The 18,079-nt window shown below is 35.4% G+C and overlaps 1 protein-coding gene across 10 annotated transcripts in view; it reads right to left on the bottom strand.

The window, feature by feature from the left end:
* The window catches only part of LOC103095644 (uncharacterized), a 115,863-nt gene that overhangs the window by 75,580 nt on the left and 22,204 nt on the right, over positions 1–18,079 (bottom strand). For 6 of the 10 annotated variants that reach the window (XM_007487095.3, XM_007487099.3, XM_007487096.3 and 3 more), the window contains one exon: positions 2,499–2,932. In XM_007487095.3, the coding sequence (XP_007487157.1) occupies positions 2,499–2,932 (434 nt within the window). Of the gene's footprint in view, positions 1–2,498; positions 2,933–5,044; positions 5,263–18,079 lie in introns of all 10 variants that reach the window. The other 4 variants (XM_007487098.3, XM_007487100.3, XM_056823941.1 and 1 more) reach the window with 1 other exon arrangement.

The following is an 18,079-nucleotide window of genomic DNA, read 5'->3' as shown; positions in this document are numbered from 1 at the left end:
GCCTCCCAAAAAATCAAAAGGGGATTGTGTGAAGGGATCTCCCTCTCCCAGAAATCACATATTGAGGTCATCCCATCTGCATCCCTGCACTATCTGGACTATGTCATGTGAGAATACTCCAGCATGAGTCATGAGACAGAGAACTAGGCACATTGACTGGGAAGGGAAGGGGGAGGTTAAAAGTTTTGAGACAAGGAAATGGTCTCTCTCTATTCACTTGGATGGTGGTGGTGGAGGTCCGTGGCTGAGAGATATAGCCATGTAGAGAGACACATGGTTAGATTAGAAATAGGCTTTAATCTCTATCTGCCTTCTTTATTCAAGTAATATTAATAAATTCTCTGGAAACTAAGAACCAGAGTTTGTAATTTAACTTTAACATTATCCAACTATTTACAATCAAAAGAGGCATCACTCTCCAGCTTTTAAATGGTGATTTAATTTTTATATTTATTTCACAGTTAATTTTATGCCCATTTTAAAATAATATGCTTAGAGCTTATCTGAAAAAAAAATCTTTACTAATGAATTTTTTTGCAATTTAAAATTATATTAAATCAAAGTGGTTTTTTTCCCCTACCCTTTCCAGGCACTAAACTGTTCACCTATAAATGAGACAATAGCCTTTAAAAATTTATTTCATTTTTTGCTTTAAGTAAAAGTAATTTTTATTCCTCTTTCAGCACCAATCTGTTATACATAAAAGAGCAATATGTTAAATTAAAATGCCTTATACATGAATCATAAAATCAAAGAACATTAGAAGGTTCTCAAGTCCTATTTTGTTTAGGAATCCTCTCTACAATACTTCCAACAAGTGGTTATTGAATCTTGGCTTACTACCTCTAGTAAGAGCAAATTCATTAGCTGGCTGGTTGAATGAGAAATAAGAGTATCATGTTAACCTCTGAGTGCCAGGCATACCCTAATAAATCAACAGTACTTAATAGGTTCATAATATCCATTGAACTTGAATGCACAGGGGCCCTGATAGTGCTAGAGATACTAAAAACTCTAGAATATAATGTCAATCTTTTCATTGGTCAACACAATTCTAGGATGGAGAAGGGCACAAATATCATATATCCCTCTGGATGCCTCCCTATGAATCAGTATCACCAGCACAACACAGGGCCTATTTCCATGACCTTCATGGAAACTTAGACCAAATTGCTCATATGCACTTATTCCACAGGGAAAGTCTTCATATTTTTGGAGTATACCACTCAATGATAAATTTGAGATCTGTCAGTTACCCTCAACCTGTTGTAGCCCATCTGTCAAGATAATTTTATTGGAGTATGGCCACTGTGGATGCCATAGCTTCTTGAAGCCCTGAAGTTCTCAACCAGAAGTGCTAGCCCTCTGAATATGCCATATACACAAACCTCATCAAAAGTACATGTAACATTCCACATCTATAGCACCTCTACTCACCTCTCTATTTTTTAAATGTGGTTTTAATTAGCAGGATTCTCCTATCCCTTTGAAATATAGAGAAAAGAACAAATTCCTGGCAATAAATATTGCCTTTTTTGTCTGTGTTGTATGCTTCTGCTATATATTGCTATCTATGTTAGAGCAAGCTACTATTGAATCATTTTTTTGGATTCCCTGCAGTGTTTAGAACAGTGCTTTGAACATTGAGTATTTAATAAAAACTGATGAATAAAAGAAAAAGAAAAAAAATATTAGGACTTAGTCCCAAAAGGCTGCATACTCCTGGACCCCACAAAATACCATTAGAATCTCATATGATCATAGATTTAGGATTGAAAGAAATTTTTGAGGTAATATATAGCCCTTTAATTTTTACAAATAGGAACACCGATTACCAAGAACAATGACGTGATGTTCCCAAAGGCATACAGAATCAAAATCCAAACCCTTACCCTCTAATTCTAAAGCCAGAGTGCTTTTGTCAGCCATGCCCTGCATCCCAATTACAATGAAACACTTTATTTTTTAGTTATTGTAATTGTAGTGTTGAATTTCAGTGTGCTGTTTGAATATCTCTCCATTCCATACGGTTTTTTCTTTTTTAATTTAAATTTACTTATTTGTTTGTCATATTAAAATGCCCAGATAACTCCCTCCCTCCTCCCCTTAAAGAAGGCATCATTCAACAAAAAAAGATAAATGTGCAGAAAAATTATGTCTTATTTATTTCTATTTATCAGTTCTTTCTCTGGAGGTTTATATGTTTTGTTTGCTTTCTTCTCAAGATTTTCTCTCTTTAGAGTGAAATAAGTCATCAATAGGTTATACTAGACTGCCTCTCCCTAGAATAGTTATCCATAATAAAATATATGAATCACAGCTTATCAACTATTACTGTTGGTGCTTAGTCTAGGAAAGTTTACATCTGGCTGAAACATATGAGAAAATTATTTAAGTGATACTCAGCTATGCTATAAATACAGAACCTACTGAAAAAAAGAGAATATAAAATCAACCATTAAATAAATGTGTAGAATTATCATTGAAAATCTACTCACAAGAATTCTTCATTTCTTTAATTAATTGCTTCAATTCTTCATTTTCTTTCCTTAGCTCTTGGTTTTCATTAACCATTTTTCTTAAAGAATCAAGTAGACATTCTTCCTCCGTTTTTCCCTCGTCTTCCCAGGGAGGGGAGGGTTTTTCATTCATAAATAATGGTATTTTTGATGGTGTTGACTTAGACTGTGACAGAGCTGACTGATATGTGTTCCATATTTTTTTATTTTCAATATTTCTTAAGAGACCAGAGTTGGTAGCAGTTTTAGGGGGTTCAAAAACGATCTTTCTTCTTTTGACGGGTACAGAGGCATCATCTTTAGTTTTTTCACTAACTTCGGGTTTCCCCCTTTTTGTTTTTTCCAGAAACAAATCTGTAAACTGAGATGAGGACCTTTTGGAGAGGCCATTATCTTTTTCCATAAACTTCATACTAAGAAAATGGAAAATAATAACAACAATATCAGGAAACAAAAAACAATGTTTTAGAATGAGTGATTTATCTTTTTAAAAAATGATTCAAGCTTTTCTTTTTTTAATTCCTAGGTAATCAAAGGTTAGTTTCAAGAGTGGAGGCTTGGATTGTGTCATAAGTTCTCACAAATAGAATAAGGAACCCTTGCTTTGAGCTTTTCCTTATAAAAATCCATTTCAGGTCCTGGTCCCTTTTGTATAATTTGAAAATTCTATCAGAATACCAATAACAGCAAATAGCAAGATGTTATGTATGTTTGCTAAATGGGAAATATCCCTCTTCGCCTTTGATATTCTAATATTAGCAGGATTCCAATTTTTAAGGATCAGTATAAAAGTTCCCATCTTTTTATTTGCAATGGATAAAAGAAGACATTGTTATATGCTCTCTCTCTCTCTTTCTCTCTCTCTCTCTCTTTCTCTCTCTCTCTCTCTCTAACTCACACAGAAAAATAAAATTATTTATGGAATTACAATTATAATTGTCTGACAAATCATTACAAAGAAGTGGAAATTGAGGGTGATAACTATCAATCTGGAAATGGCTGAACAAGTTGTGGTATGTGATTGTGTTTTCAAAAAAACTTTGAAAGACTTACATGAACTGATGAAAATTAAAGCAAGCAGAACCAGGAGAACATTGTATATAGTAACAGCAATATTGTACAATGATTGGAGGTGAATGACTTAGATATTGTCAGCAATATAATGACCTGAGATACTACTGAAGGAGTTATGCTGATAAAAGTTATCCCACTACAAAGAAAGAACTGATGGAATCTGAATGCAGCTTGAGGGATACTTTTATTTTCTCTTTTTTTTAGTCTATATTTTCTTTCACAATGTGACTAATATGGAAATCTGTTTTGCATGACTGCACAAGCATACTCTATATAAAATTGCTTGCTTTCTCAAAGTGGGGGAGGACAGGAAGGGAAGGAGAGAATTACTCAAAACTTTTAAAAGTAATTGGAAAAAATATATATTTCTTTAAATATATATATACATATATATATTAAAAGAAGAGTTAAAAAACAGTTCTCACCCTTTAGAAGCTTATCTTCTCAGGCCAGGTAGTAGCAGCAACTTGCAAATATTTTTTTATATAGTACAATGGCAGACTGAGGTTCTCCCCAGAGCTTAGAAGCCAATTTCTCTAGGCTGAACAGACCTTACAGGACTTTATAGAAGAACTGATAAGCCTGTGTGAGTATAAGAGTTAGCACTGAGGCGTCCCTCAACAAAATCTTTAATCTTTTAGGGTTAGTTACCAAGGCTTCTCTTTGTATGTCAGAAGTCAGCAATTTGTTCTTATTTCATGATAATACCAGATAAATGAGGGATTTATTCATCAGAGAAATCCAAAGATTCAAAGGAAGATGGTTTGTGTAGCAGGGGGTCAATTCTTATGGGCAAAATGAAATGGAGACTTTGGTGCAACGTTTTCAAAAGAAAAATCTGTTGTGTTACTACAATAAGAAATTGTTATAAAACAAATTTTTGGCTTGAAGAATGACTCAAGTTTCAGATGTGTATGAGAAAAGATGACTTCCCATTCTTTAAGAACAAAAGAAATTACAAATATGAAACAAAAGAATCCAAACTTCCAATGAAACAAATGGAAAAACTGGGAAAGAAAAAAACACAACAACCCTGTATGGAAAGTTTGAAAAAGAAAGTAATTGGCTAGTCCTCAAAGTTCAATTGAGGAAAATGTAGAGAAACATTCTCAAATACCAAAAAAATTATCTTAGTTACTTAAAAAATATCTTTTCAAGGATTAGAAAAAATAAAATGCCTTTTATATACAGAAAACAGATTAAGAATACAGCACAGGTCAAGGAACCAGGAAATTTAAGAACCCTTTACCATCATAAGCTTGAAAGCATTATGAAAAACACCTGAGCTAATAAACCTGGGATATTCAGAGTGGTATCAGGATTTCCCTGCTACTATGCTTCCATCTTGACTCCGCCCCCTCCCAACCTGGTCTCAGGATAGAAAAAAGACTAAGCTGGCAATATACTCTGATGACATTAAAGGCTTAAATTTCCCAAATTGTTTAAAGTACCTCAGTTATTTAAAGGTGAGTTCAAGTTCAGAAATAACTACTTGGCTCCTTCTTCCTTCCCCCCAGATTGAAAATGGATGGCAACCATTCTGAGCAGCTAGCACAGGGATGGCCCTCTTGAGATTTCATTATTCCTTTAGGCTCTGGACTCATAAAACTTCCACAGGAGACAGCTTTCCATCAAAGATGACACAAGCAGAAATTTCCTGCCATCGGCACTGAGGGATAATGGGAAGCATAAAGTGAAGGGAGGCAGACTGGGGTTTCAATCACTATCAAAACTACTACTTCATAGTCCAAAAAAAGACTCCCCATGGTCCACAGGAGCTAAGCACTACAGTAAAGAGCTTCTGAGTGTTTGGAGACTCTTACTAACTGGACAAAGCACACAGCAGAAAAGCCTATACAGAATTCTCAGGCTGAGTTAGAAGGAGGTGTTTGGAGATCACTTTCACCAGATGAAGTATACTTGTGTTAATAAAACCATTTAAAGAGACTATAAGTGTTTCAGTGTCTCCCTGGAAACATGCATTCCAAACCCAAGGCTAGCATAATTTCTGCCTTTCTCTGATTGGTGATTCACTTATGCTCCAATGTGAAGGTAATAAGACTCAGTAATTCGACTTGAAACCATGTAGATAGGTTGTTTAAGAAAGCAAACATTTCAAACTGAAGTTAAACAAGGGCAAATTAAGGTATATGCTATTGAAGGAATTCCAGGTCCCATTGTTCAGAACCCTTTCAAGCAGTCACTACAGTAACCATAATAATTGAGGCAACTGCACTTTTCAGTACCTTTTCCCTCAGTATCACTGGGTCAAGTCCTACTGAGTAGTATACATCATCTGTTTTCCTTTCACAACTAATAGTCATCACTATCATTTAATATTTATATGACAACTACCCCTATAATAAACAATCTTTCTGATTATTCAATGAACCATAATTATATTTTCATTTTGAAATATAATTTCTTTTTCTCAAAATTTGCATGATTCAAAATACCATTGAGCTTATTTTTCTCAACTGATTTGCCATCATGCCCGTTCTTAAATTTCTAATCTACACTCTTTCCAAAATAAGTTAGAATTCCTAGCTTCCTTCAAGACTCAGATCAAGTACCACCTCTCTTATGTAGAAGTACAATAATATTAAGAATTGATTTAATTTATCAACAACCTATAGCCAAGTTATTTCTGGTTTGGAAGGAGTGATGTCCAAAATGGCTTGGTTGCCCATGACCTCTGACGTAACTCTGCCCTAGAAGATTTAAGATGAATGTTTCTAGAAACCTTGAGCAAGGAAACAAGACAATCTAGGTTAGCATTCTATCCTAGTGATGGTGAACCTTTTAGAGATGGAGTTCTGGGCCCAACCCCCTAACCCACCCCCCAAACCAAATACTGTGCTCCTCCCTACCACCACATGTTGGGTATGCCCTGCCCCTTCCCTTCCCTTACTCCACATAGGGGAGGGAGAAAGTGCTCCCAATGGGATGCTAGGCAGAGGGGTGGGTGATGTGTAAAAATGTAATCAGGCATGATGAAGAGGGGGAGGGCAGCAGCCCCCCCCCAGTCCCTCTACCTTTCTAGTAACGAACTCTGGGTGGGTGGGGTTGGGGAAGGAGGGTGGCTGAATGCCCACAGAACATTCTGTATGCTCCCTTCGGCACCCGTGCCATAGGTTTGCCTTCACTGTTTTATCCCATTCCTCTAGGACTACTCCTCTCCAGGAACCAATGGAGGTCCTCCCAGAGATCTAAATCAATATAACTAAATACAAAGTGGAGTATATACCTCCCTTTTAGTGGAAGAGGTCCCTCCCTGGGAAAGACAATAATATTATCTATACCTGAGTTAAGAGTCAGCCTATCAGCCACAAGAAATTTATTAATAAGCATCTTCCTTATTCTAGACAATGTACCAAGCAGTGGGGATATGAAGAAGATTAAGGACAGTCCCTATTCTTTAAAGATCTTAATGTATAATAGAGGTGACTACATTCAAACAACTACGTAGAAAAAAACGTACAGGATGAATGAGAGATAAGGAACAGAAGGAAGGCACTAATATTCAGGATGATTAGGAAAGGATTCTTGTGGACAGTTGGATTTTAGCTGGGACTTGAAGGAATCCTGGAAATAGAAATGAGGAGGGAAGTCATTTTAAGCTTAGGGAACAGCCAATGAAAATGTGTGAAGTTAGGAAATGGAGTGTCTTATGTAAGGAACAACAAGGAGCCTAGTGTCACTGTCAGGAAGTCAATAAATATTTTAAGTGCATACAATACACCATTCATGGACCTAAGTAAACCCTGGGGGTTGAAAGAAGGGCAAAATGATTTATAATTTCAAGGAGGCCATAGTAGAGTGGGGGGGAACAACATACAAACAACTGTGTAAAGTAAGTTATCTACAGGATAAACTGGAAATAATCGTCAGCAGAAAGACATTAGAATTCAGAGGGATTTGGAAAGGCTTCTTTTAGAAGGTAGTTTAACTAAGATTTGAAGGAAGCCAGGGAGACTGGTAGGCAGAGAGTAAGAGGAAAAGCATTCCAGAATGGGAGACAACCAGTGAAAATCTCCAGTCAACTGAGTATGTTGTATAAGGAACAACGGATCATTGTCACTAGATTGCAGAGTATGTGATGGGGTATAACATGTAAAGATTATAAAAGTGTGAGGTAGATGAGGATATACAGGACTTTGAAGGCCAAACAGAGGATTTTATATTTGGTCCTAAAGGTAATAGTGAGTCACTGGTAGTTAGGAAGTTGGTGGGGAGAGTAACAACATAGATGTGTGCTTTAGGAAGACCACTACCACAGATGAGTGGAGGATGCACTGGAGTGAAAAGAGACTTTTGGTAGGGAGAGCAAGCAATAGACTCTTGTTAGTGGTCAAGGTGTGAGATAATGAGGGCCTGCACAAAAGTGGTGAAAATATCAGAGGAGAAAAAGGGGCCCATATGAAAGATATCATAATGGTAAAACTGACAGGATTTGTCAAGATTGGATGGGAGGGGAAGAGAGCTGATAAGTCAAGGATGACAACTAAATTTAAGTCTTGGGGACTGGTTGGATGGTGGTACCCTTGACAATCCCAGGAAAGATAGAAAGAAGGAAGGGTATGGTTTTGGATGTATGGAACTTAAAATATCTACAAGATACCTAGTTGCCAATGTCCAATAGGCAATTAGAGATGCTAAACTTGAGGTGAGCAGATCGGTGAGGAACAGATTAATAGGTGTAAGAATTAGTTGCATAGTACTGATAATTGAATCTTTGAGACTTAATAAGATCTCTAAATCAGGTAGGAGGAAAACCAAGAGAATAATGTCACAAAAACTTAGAGATTAGAGAGTATCAAGGTGACCTTAATGTCCAAAGCAGAAGAGAAGTTAAGAATGATGAAGACTGAGAAAAGGTCATTAGATTTGTCAATTAAGATATCCTGGGTAACTTTGGCAAGAGGAAGTTAAATTTTCACTCATAATCTCTTTCCGGGGGACTTTTATAAGGATTTGGAAAGGACTTAACATTTAATATGAATTTCTTAATATTTCTAGAGAAACTAAAAAGGGAAATTTCAACATGTAATAGGTCCTCCATATCCATAGGGGATACATTTGAAGACCTACCACAGATGTTTGAAACCACTGATATGAGAAAACACCTGCTGATCCCATATATAACATAATTTTCTTGTACATACATACATATAATAGTTTAATTGGTAAAATAAACACACAGTAAGACATTACCAATGTTAAATATAGTAAATAAGACACATTATTGCATTATTATACAGAATTGTATTCTCTCTCAAGGTAAATGGATGTTCAAGGAAGATTAGCACTTCTGATGTGAGGGTTGGCTGAGCCTTTGTCAGTGATGTTCACTTGTGTCCACCTGGAACTCAGTTCACACATGTGGCTCCAAGAAGCTATAGCATGCACAATGGACAAAACCTAGCAAAACCATCTCACCAGATTGGCTAAACCAGATTGATGGTAACCTACCAACCACAAACCTTTAGGCAAGTTAGGGGAGATGTCTACCCCAGGCATGTGAAAATTTTCCATGATGGAATGGCTGGATGAGGACAGTTTGTTCCAACTGCCATGAAGGTAGCTGAAGTAGATACTGTGGAGCATTTAGAGCTTGGTCAAATGTTGAAGATGCCAAAGTCATCCACTGCATCCTAGGTCATCACAAGTCATCCTGAGTTTTTATCTTTGATGGCTTTAGAAGATAGGGTAAGGAAGACCATTTGGTGCAAATCTCCTTCATTCTAATGCACATCATGCACATTAAGACATTATCCCATTATGTCATTAGTTCTCTTTGTAAACAAAGGCAAATAGAAATTCTTCCTTTTTTCTTTTTCTTTCTTTCTCCTTCTATCTCCTCCCTCCACTCTCTCTGTCTCTGTCTCTGTCTCTCTGTCTTTCTCTCTACCTAAAAGAGAGATAAGTCACATACTGTGCTGATGGACCTCAACATCTTATATAGCCCATACTTGCTTGGTGGGCTATTTGAAATTTACAAACTGGGGCTTTTCAGATTGTTCTGGAATACCCCAAATTTTCCAATTTTAAAATTTTTTTCTGTGGTTAACCTTAGGTAACTGAATTGGCAGATATGGGGGCCCTACTGTACTTCTTTCACAGTATTTCCTCCTCAGCCAAAAGACAGGGGTTGGGTAAATAACCTGGATGTAGGATGGATGTAGGAGGTATTTGGCAGAATGGGAAAGAACCTTCTGAGGCTTTTTCAGGGCTACTAAGAAGGTTCTTTCCCATTCTGCCAAATACCTCCTACATCCATTTGATTTTTACCTTTAAATCTTCATCCCAGTAGCTTAAATTTTGTCCACATTAAAACACAAAGTGAGAAAATACTGTATGCTATAATCAAAATTTTAGTCTCAATGTGAATCAACTTCAGATTTTATGCTAAAAGGAGATTTTCATGAAGGATCAGTAAGAACATATAGAAGCCTGGGGAACAAAGGAATAAATTATTTGGTAGTCTGGGTCTTGAATGGAGAGATTGAGGAAACTTCAGGCAAACTGTTCATTTCACAGTTTTCCTAGAGGTTACCCCCAACTAGAAACTGCTGTGGTATTATATAGACACAATACTTATTCCCTTGGACCTGGCAATTAATTGAAGAAGACAACCTTGACATAAATGCCCAAGGGCAGGACAGAGAGACAGTGTAGTTAAAATGTTAAAGCAAAATATGCACAGTCATATGGTTTTCACATCAAACACACTTCAGGGTAATGTTCCTTTCAGGTAGAAGGGAGATTAGGAAAGGAATTGTCAGAGTCCCATCTTGAGATTAGACATGGCAGATGCAGCTGTTAGAGTTTCTCTTTTCAGTTCTGGGAGGGCTTAAAGAGAAGGTAAAATTTCAGGAATTATTTAGTTATACACAGTGAACCACATAGTGTTGGCCAAAAAGTGACTTAATTCATGCTGATAAGCCAAATAAAGATACTTCAGACCCAATAAATCCAATTCAAAAGTAGAGATAGACAACAGTGTAGAAGAAAAGGGAGAGAAACCTTAGATCTGAAGAATCTAAAAGATCATTAAGGATAGTGTTACCCATGATTAGATAGGAGCCTAGAAAAAAAGATATCAATATGAGCCATAGGATGATAGGATTTAGAGATGAAAGGAAACTTAGAGAGTAGATCTCCCAATCTCAATATATTACATTTGAGGTACTGAGAAGAATCTGTATTTACTACAATTCAATGTTTTATTTGGGCAATCTATTCTGGGGCTACAAATTGATCTACAAATCAACTATAAAAGTTCAACTACAAATGAAACTGTTTTTGATGTAAAAAATGAAGCCTTTTCCTCAAAGGATAAAGGCAGAATTGAAATCACAAAGCAAAGCTTCAATCATGATTTTTTTTCTTCTGAAATGGAACAGTGTTAAAACCTAGTTAGTTATTGCAAGATGATACAAGACAAACTGGAGCTTCAGTAAAATCTTGTTCCTCGCTATAACACTTTATAAATCATATACAATAAAAATCTAATATGGAACAATTAATCTAGAAAGAAAGATTGTTAATTGTTATTGTCTCCTATGGTCTGTATTATAAATGGCTTCTCCCCTACTTCAGGTTTTTAAAAATATGCTCGCACAAGACAGGTGATTTTGGAAAAGATTTTGGTGGGGCCTGGTGTATGGGTGCAAATATGTGTACTTATGTATAAGGGGTATGAAGGAAATTTAAGTTATCTGGAAATTTGCCCCAATTTTTCATTTAACTCTGGAATGATAGGTTTGGCCTACATACTCTCCAGTTCAGGAAGTGAATAAATTCTTCCTCCATGATTAGGAGTTTGAACAATAGAAGCAGCAAAGATAGTGGTAGAAATAGAAGTATCATCATGATTATCTCACCACATGAGGTTTGTAAAGCCCTTTCCTTATAACCCTATTAGGTTGGTATGACAAGGACCAATTATTTCCACTTTATAGGGTAGGAAAGGGAAGTTTAGAAACTTTTAAGAGCAAATGAGGGAACAGTTAGGTGGCTTAGTGGATTGGGAGCCAAGGCTATAGAAGGAGGTCCTGCAGACAAATTTGGCCTCTGACACTTCCTAGCTGTGTGACCCTGGGCAAGTCACTTAACCCCCATTGCCTAGACCTTACTGCTCTTCTGTCTTGGAACAAAAACAGTATTGATCCAAAGATGGAAGGTAAGGTTTGTTTGGTTTTTTTTTAAGACTAAATGAGATAGTACTTATAAAGCGCTTAACATAGTGCATATCACACAGTGGGTTATAGATTAATATTTATTCCCTTCTTTCTCTTCTTTTTTTAAGTGACTTGCTTATTATCAAACATTGAATAATTGTTAAAAGCAGGTTATATGCAAGTTTCTTGATTCTAAGTTCACTGTCCTTTCTTTTCCAACTGTCTGTGCCTTCATTGTGAAACAAAAGAATTTCAATCTTAGCACTTATGAATAAAAGAGATAAAATTAAGTGTTGTATTAAATACTTTAATCCTGAACCATTTAGTAATTCAATATTGCTCTTTGCCAAGCTAATTCTATTCCATAATTGTCAATTCACTTCATTTAGAGTTACATATACTTATCCTAAATGGGCATGTGTGCATATATGTCAATATATATGTACACACATATATATATATATACACACCCCTTTATGATCTACTTTATCTGCTTTAAGCTTTAATAGTTTAAAATTACTCAAGACTTTTGTTAATACGTATGTGCACCAAATGCACCAAAAACCCAAACAATGCAGAAACTAGACCCTTTTCAAGTGTTCAGAATTATCAGCTACTTAGGTTATTTGGAGATGGATCAAGGAAGAAGGGAAAGATGCAGAGAGACAACAAATAAATGTGGAAACAAAAACAATAAGGCCTATTCAAAAATAACTGAAATGAAGCAGTGTACTTTGAAAGAGGGCTTATATGCATGGGTTATTCAAATATGAAATTAAATGAATTTCAGATAGGCATTAGAAAATAAAATAACAAAGTTGATAAGATAGTCAAGACATTAGTATTGATCCACTAAAAAATTCAAAGAAATCTAGCAGCCCTAATTCTTACTTAGATAGGGATTTGCCATTCCTGCTTATATGAATTCAGGGAAAAAAAATATAATCCTAAATTGGGGGCAATAAGGAAGAATAAAGGCAGCTGGGTGGTTTAGTGGGTAGAAGACTAGACCTTGAATCAGAAAGAGTTGATTTCAAATGTGGCTTCAGATACTTCTTCTGGGCAAGTCACTTAACCTCTGCCTGCCTTCAGTTTTCCAATCTATGAAAAGGGAATCCAAATAGTACCTACTAACAAAGGTAAGTACTTAATAAATGTTTCTTTCCTTCTTAAAGTGTTGTTGGTTTGGTGTTGGGCAATTGCCTTCCTGGACCTCATTATTCTCATCTGTAAAATGAGAGAATTAAACTAGATAACCTTTTTTGATTATTTTTTCAACTCTAAATCTATGGTTTAGATCTGTATAGCCTTCAAAATTGGTAGTGATGGAAGAACGCATTTCCACCATTCAGAACTTTCATTTCTGAAGATTTCTAACAATCTGACAGCCATCAATTTGGAGCTAAGAGGAGTCTGTAGAAGATACCTAGTCCTTTCCCCTCAATAAAGCCCAAAAAAGTAAAGTAATTGTATAAGACCACACTACTGGTGGTGGAAGAAGCAGGACTCAATGCTTCTGTCTTGATTGGGTCATAAAGCCAAGTTCCTTGGACTTCTCCAAATTGTTTCTATTTTAAAAAACAAAACAACAACAACCAAAAAAAACATCTTTTACCTTCTGTCTTATAATCAATTCTGAGTATCAGTTTCAATGCAGAAGAGCAGTAAGGGCTAGACAACTGGATTTAAGTGACTTGACCATGATCACACAGCTAGGAAGTGTATGAGGTCAAATTTGAACCCAGGACCTCCTGCCTCCAAGCCTGATACTCTTTTCGCTGTCTGAGTTGCTTCTTTTAAAAAAAACAAATTTTTAAAGAAATTTCTAAACTTATTTGAAAAGATTTTGTTTTTATCGTAGTGTGTATCCATTTCAACCAACACAATTATCAACTCCTCTAAACAGTTCTATCCAGCCTTCATGGTTTGCTATAGCCAGAAAAAAGGATTAACTGGTGCCAACCTTTTGGCCAGAGACCTCTCCACATTCATCCGTGCTGGACCTTGGACTATAAGCTCATATTTCATCATTGGACTGGAGTGAAACAAAGCCTTTATAATTTCTCTAGACTTAAAGCCTTTAAAATTTCTGCTTATAGTCTTCCAGAATAGTCTGGGTAACCAGGATTAACTCTATCCCATGACTAGAGAAAAATTTCATTGGAAAAAGGACTAGGAAATAAAAAGAATTCTTCTGCAACCATGAGACATTCATAATGAATGCCTTTATAAATGAAATAAAATAAATGATTAAAAAAGGAATATACTTGAGTTACTGATAAAGAAGCAGAACACAGATAGCCTATTCCTGTTTTTATGTATCATGGGCTTCTCCTTGTACATTATGCTGAAACTTATGGACTTCTTCAAACCAATTACATTACAATACTGTTATCAAATGAAGAACAACAACAACAACAACAAAAAGTAGATCACAGGCACCAGGTTAAAAAACTCCTCCTTGTATTATTAATATATTTAAAATTTTCAGAACTAGTATACAAGTTTATAGATGATACAATATGAGTGAACAGAAAATTATGAGCAATAAACCATGTCTAAATCCTGCCTTCAATACATATGCATTAATCCTCCTTCTACCACCTTCATATCTTGTCCTCATACTCAACCTTATATAGCCTCTGTGAAATGAATAGAACATGATGCTTTGTATGTTAAGAGGTTTTCTATTAAACAAAACGCATCCAGACAGTGAGGTTGGCACCTCCCATAAAGCTCAGAATAGGAAGTGTTCTTGTGCCTTTTATAGTTTTTGCCTACATAAAACAGTGAAATTTGGAAACATCCATTTGGAAGATGCTAGGATTCCCTCAGATCCTATACAGTGTGGAATTCTAGCATATGAACTCTTTGCTCCCAGAGATGCCCTTGATAACCAGCATCAGTACAACAAGGATATAGAAGTTAGAGATTGAATAAATAAAAGGCTTTAGCCAATACATACTCATGCCAGTGAATCTGGAGCCATCTGACTTACTGTCTAATATGACTGTTAAGAGATTTGTTTTTTTTTTAAATACAACCAGACCAATTTGAAGGAAACACTGTCATTTATTTGTTCATTCCTCTCTTTGTTCGTTCATTCATTCATTCATGGTCACAAGTTCTAATAAAAAAACACTAGGTTGTTTCAGGATATTCATAATCAGTAAATTATTATTTTTGAGATAAAAACCTTATAAGCATGAAAGCCCAGTACTTTCCTCCTCTGAACCTTCTATTACAGCTCATTAGTCCTATAAAAGGTTAGGAACAGTGGATCAAGGTCAATGGGCTAATTTCAAGCAAACTTTGAGCTTTAGTGCTAACTCATACACAATTTAAAAAGGAGAAAGACTGCCTAGCTAACTTCCTATGCTCTATAATGCTTATCTTTCAGTGTCTTTCTCACAGCAAGAATTAACAACTAGTGAACAATAGCTAGATGATGATAATGAATCCTCAACTTTATATAAATATTTTTGTACTGCTGGAAACCTGAGTAGAACACAATGCCAGTATAGGGTAAGGGTAGAGTTGGTATGGGAAATTATCTTAGAATAAGTACACCTTTAGGTAAATCCTAAAAGGATGGATGGACCCAGATTCATAGAATGGATATTTAGAAATGCTCAATGTGGGATGATGTAAAAGCAATTAAGACAGAGGGATAAAAGGCAAAGAAAAATAACTTTGTACACTTTAGGAAGGGTAAAATTATACTTTTATGTCTTCTTTTAGGACTTGATAAAAGAAACACGAGAAAATTAAAGAGCCTTGGAATTAAAGTTGAAATGGAATTATCTAGATAAACTGTCTTCAAAAAAGCACATCCCCTATTTCATTTTCTGTATGCTTTTTTGAAATTTGAGATATCTTTCACAAAATAAGTAATATGAAAAAATGTTTTATATAATTGCACCTGTAAAATTGATATTAGAGAGGCAGTTAGGTAGCTCAGGGAATTGAAAGCCAGGCCTAGAGATGGGAGGTCCAGGGTTCAAATATGATCTCAGACACTTCCTAGCTATGTGACCTCTAGAAAGTCACTTAATTCTCTATTGCCTAGACCTTACCTTTTTTGGGGGGTGGGGGAGTTGTTTGTTTTTTGCCTAAGAACCAATACACAGTATTGATTTTAAGGCATAAATGTTTTTTTAATCTTTTTATCTATATCAAATTGCTTACCATCTCAGGGAGAGGAGAGGAGAGAGAGAAGGTCTGAAAAAGGGAGAGAACTGAGAATTCAAAACTTTAAAAAAAAGAATATTAAAATTATTTTTATACTTAATGATGGGAAAAGAAAATATTTTAATAAAGCATATTCATATCTTTAAATGAGGGAGAGGGGGTCATGAAGAAGGGAAATGGAGAAAGAATGCCCTGACTTTCCATTACCTATAATGCCAGAGTTTTGAGTTTTCAAATTAGGGAACTGAAGACATCTTGGGGATTTATAGAGGATGAAAATAGGAGTAGAAAGAGACTAATAACTGGTTTTGGATAGGGAAAATAAGAAATAACAGGGAAATAAGGAATTATCTAGTTGAAGAGTATGATTTCACTGATGTGGTTGCAAATCACAATTTCACCCACACCTTCTCAAACTGACTTGCTTATGTCTCCTTTTCAATCTGCCATTAGAGGTTCACTTCATTTGCTGGGAATCTCCTTCCAGATCTTATTTGATGAAGATGTTGGGACTTGTGAGTATGACCACAATTGATTTTTTCAAAGAATCCCAGCCATGCTGCTCACTCCACTCATAGTTCAATTCCTTCTTTTGTTTGCTCTACCTCCTTATCTCTGTGTGGGTACCATTCTCCCCACCCCTAATTTTCCAATTTCTCTTTTTTGGGAAGTCTTCTATTAGAATTAAGCTCCTTCAGAGTAGGAACCATATTGGTTTTGTTTTCTCTATCCTTACTGTAAAACAATGCCTAGCTAAGAGCTTAATAAATGTTTCCTCCCTCTCTGACTATCTCTCCATTCATCCATCTCTGTTTTGATAGTTATCTGTCAAAGTCTATTCATCTAACTAAAGCATCCTTCATTTAGCTGCATTTTTGTTATTTGTTTTTCTTTTGTTTGTTTTTTGCTTTGATTTTTAATAAGACAAAAGCAACATTTATTTGGGTGATAGTGGATTTCATTAAGGAAGAGCTGCCCTATTCTGGGGCCATCATGTATATATGATAGTATCCACAAAGAGAAGCATCATCTGGAGGACTTCACCATATCTTAGGGAATTCTTCTCCATTTGAATTCTAATGGAGAAAGTTCAAAGATTCTTAGAATGGGAAACTGCAATTAGAAAACAATGTAAGAAAGGAACTTTGGTTCAGAAAGAGATGGAACAAATAAAGCTGGTTGTGCCTAGAGAGAGAAAATGAAAATATTCATTTCTCTAATTTTTTCTTGGGTTCTTGTGTTGCTAATTTCCTTTTATAAAATCAGTACAGGATGAAAAATAGAAATCTTTCTTGTGATAGAGCAGATAATTTCTTTAAAAATTGCTCCTTTAATTAGAAAAAAGACAAGACAATTCAGTTTTTGGAAAATGAAAATTCTAATTCAAAATATAGTCTAGGAAGCACTGTGTACATGAAATCATGCATAGAAAAGGATTGATGATTAAAAAGAGGGAAACCCTGATATATCTTAATTCAGCTTATTAGTGAATTTTATAGCCCAGAAGAGAAAATACTATACACAACTAGTTACATTAAAGGCAAATATGCCCTAAGTGAGGGAAGCAATGTTAGATTAAAATATTGGGATTAAAAGAAGATCTTTGACAAGTTACAGTAATGGGCTAAATCTTATTTAGATAACAGGCAATAATGGGAGGATCAAAGAGACACCTATCTAGTTAAACCATTCCCTAAACAAGAATCCCTTCTATAGCAAACCTAACAAGTAAGGACTACATAGCTCATACAGGCTCATGAGAATGTTCAATATGTTCATGCATCAGAAATTGGCAAATAACTACAAATCAGTTCTTGATTTATTGTTGACTACCTAGACTTGAGTGTTGTAGAAAATGCTAAGCATATGGATTAAACTTAAAAGGTTATCAAGCAAAAAAAAAATTTTTTCTCCTGGACAACTGGATTATTTTTTCTCTTTTTCTTAAGTTTTAATTTTTTAGTTTAAATTTAAAATTTTCTTTCCATCGTTACATAATTCATGTTTTCTCCCTCCCCTCATCCTTCCTTCCTCCCTCCTGGAGTTAACAAGCAATTCTGCTGAGTTATACTATAGATAAATATATATATATATATATATATATATTTAATC

This window comes from Monodelphis domestica, chromosome 3 (genome assembly GCF_027887165.1).
Source record: "Monodelphis domestica isolate mMonDom1 chromosome 3, mMonDom1.pri, whole genome shotgun sequence".
In the NCBI taxonomy this organism is placed as follows: domain Eukaryota; kingdom Metazoa; phylum Chordata; class Mammalia; order Didelphimorphia; family Didelphidae; genus Monodelphis; species Monodelphis domestica.
Note: the sequence above shows the minus strand (reverse complement) of the source record. Positions and strands in the feature narration are given on the sequence as shown.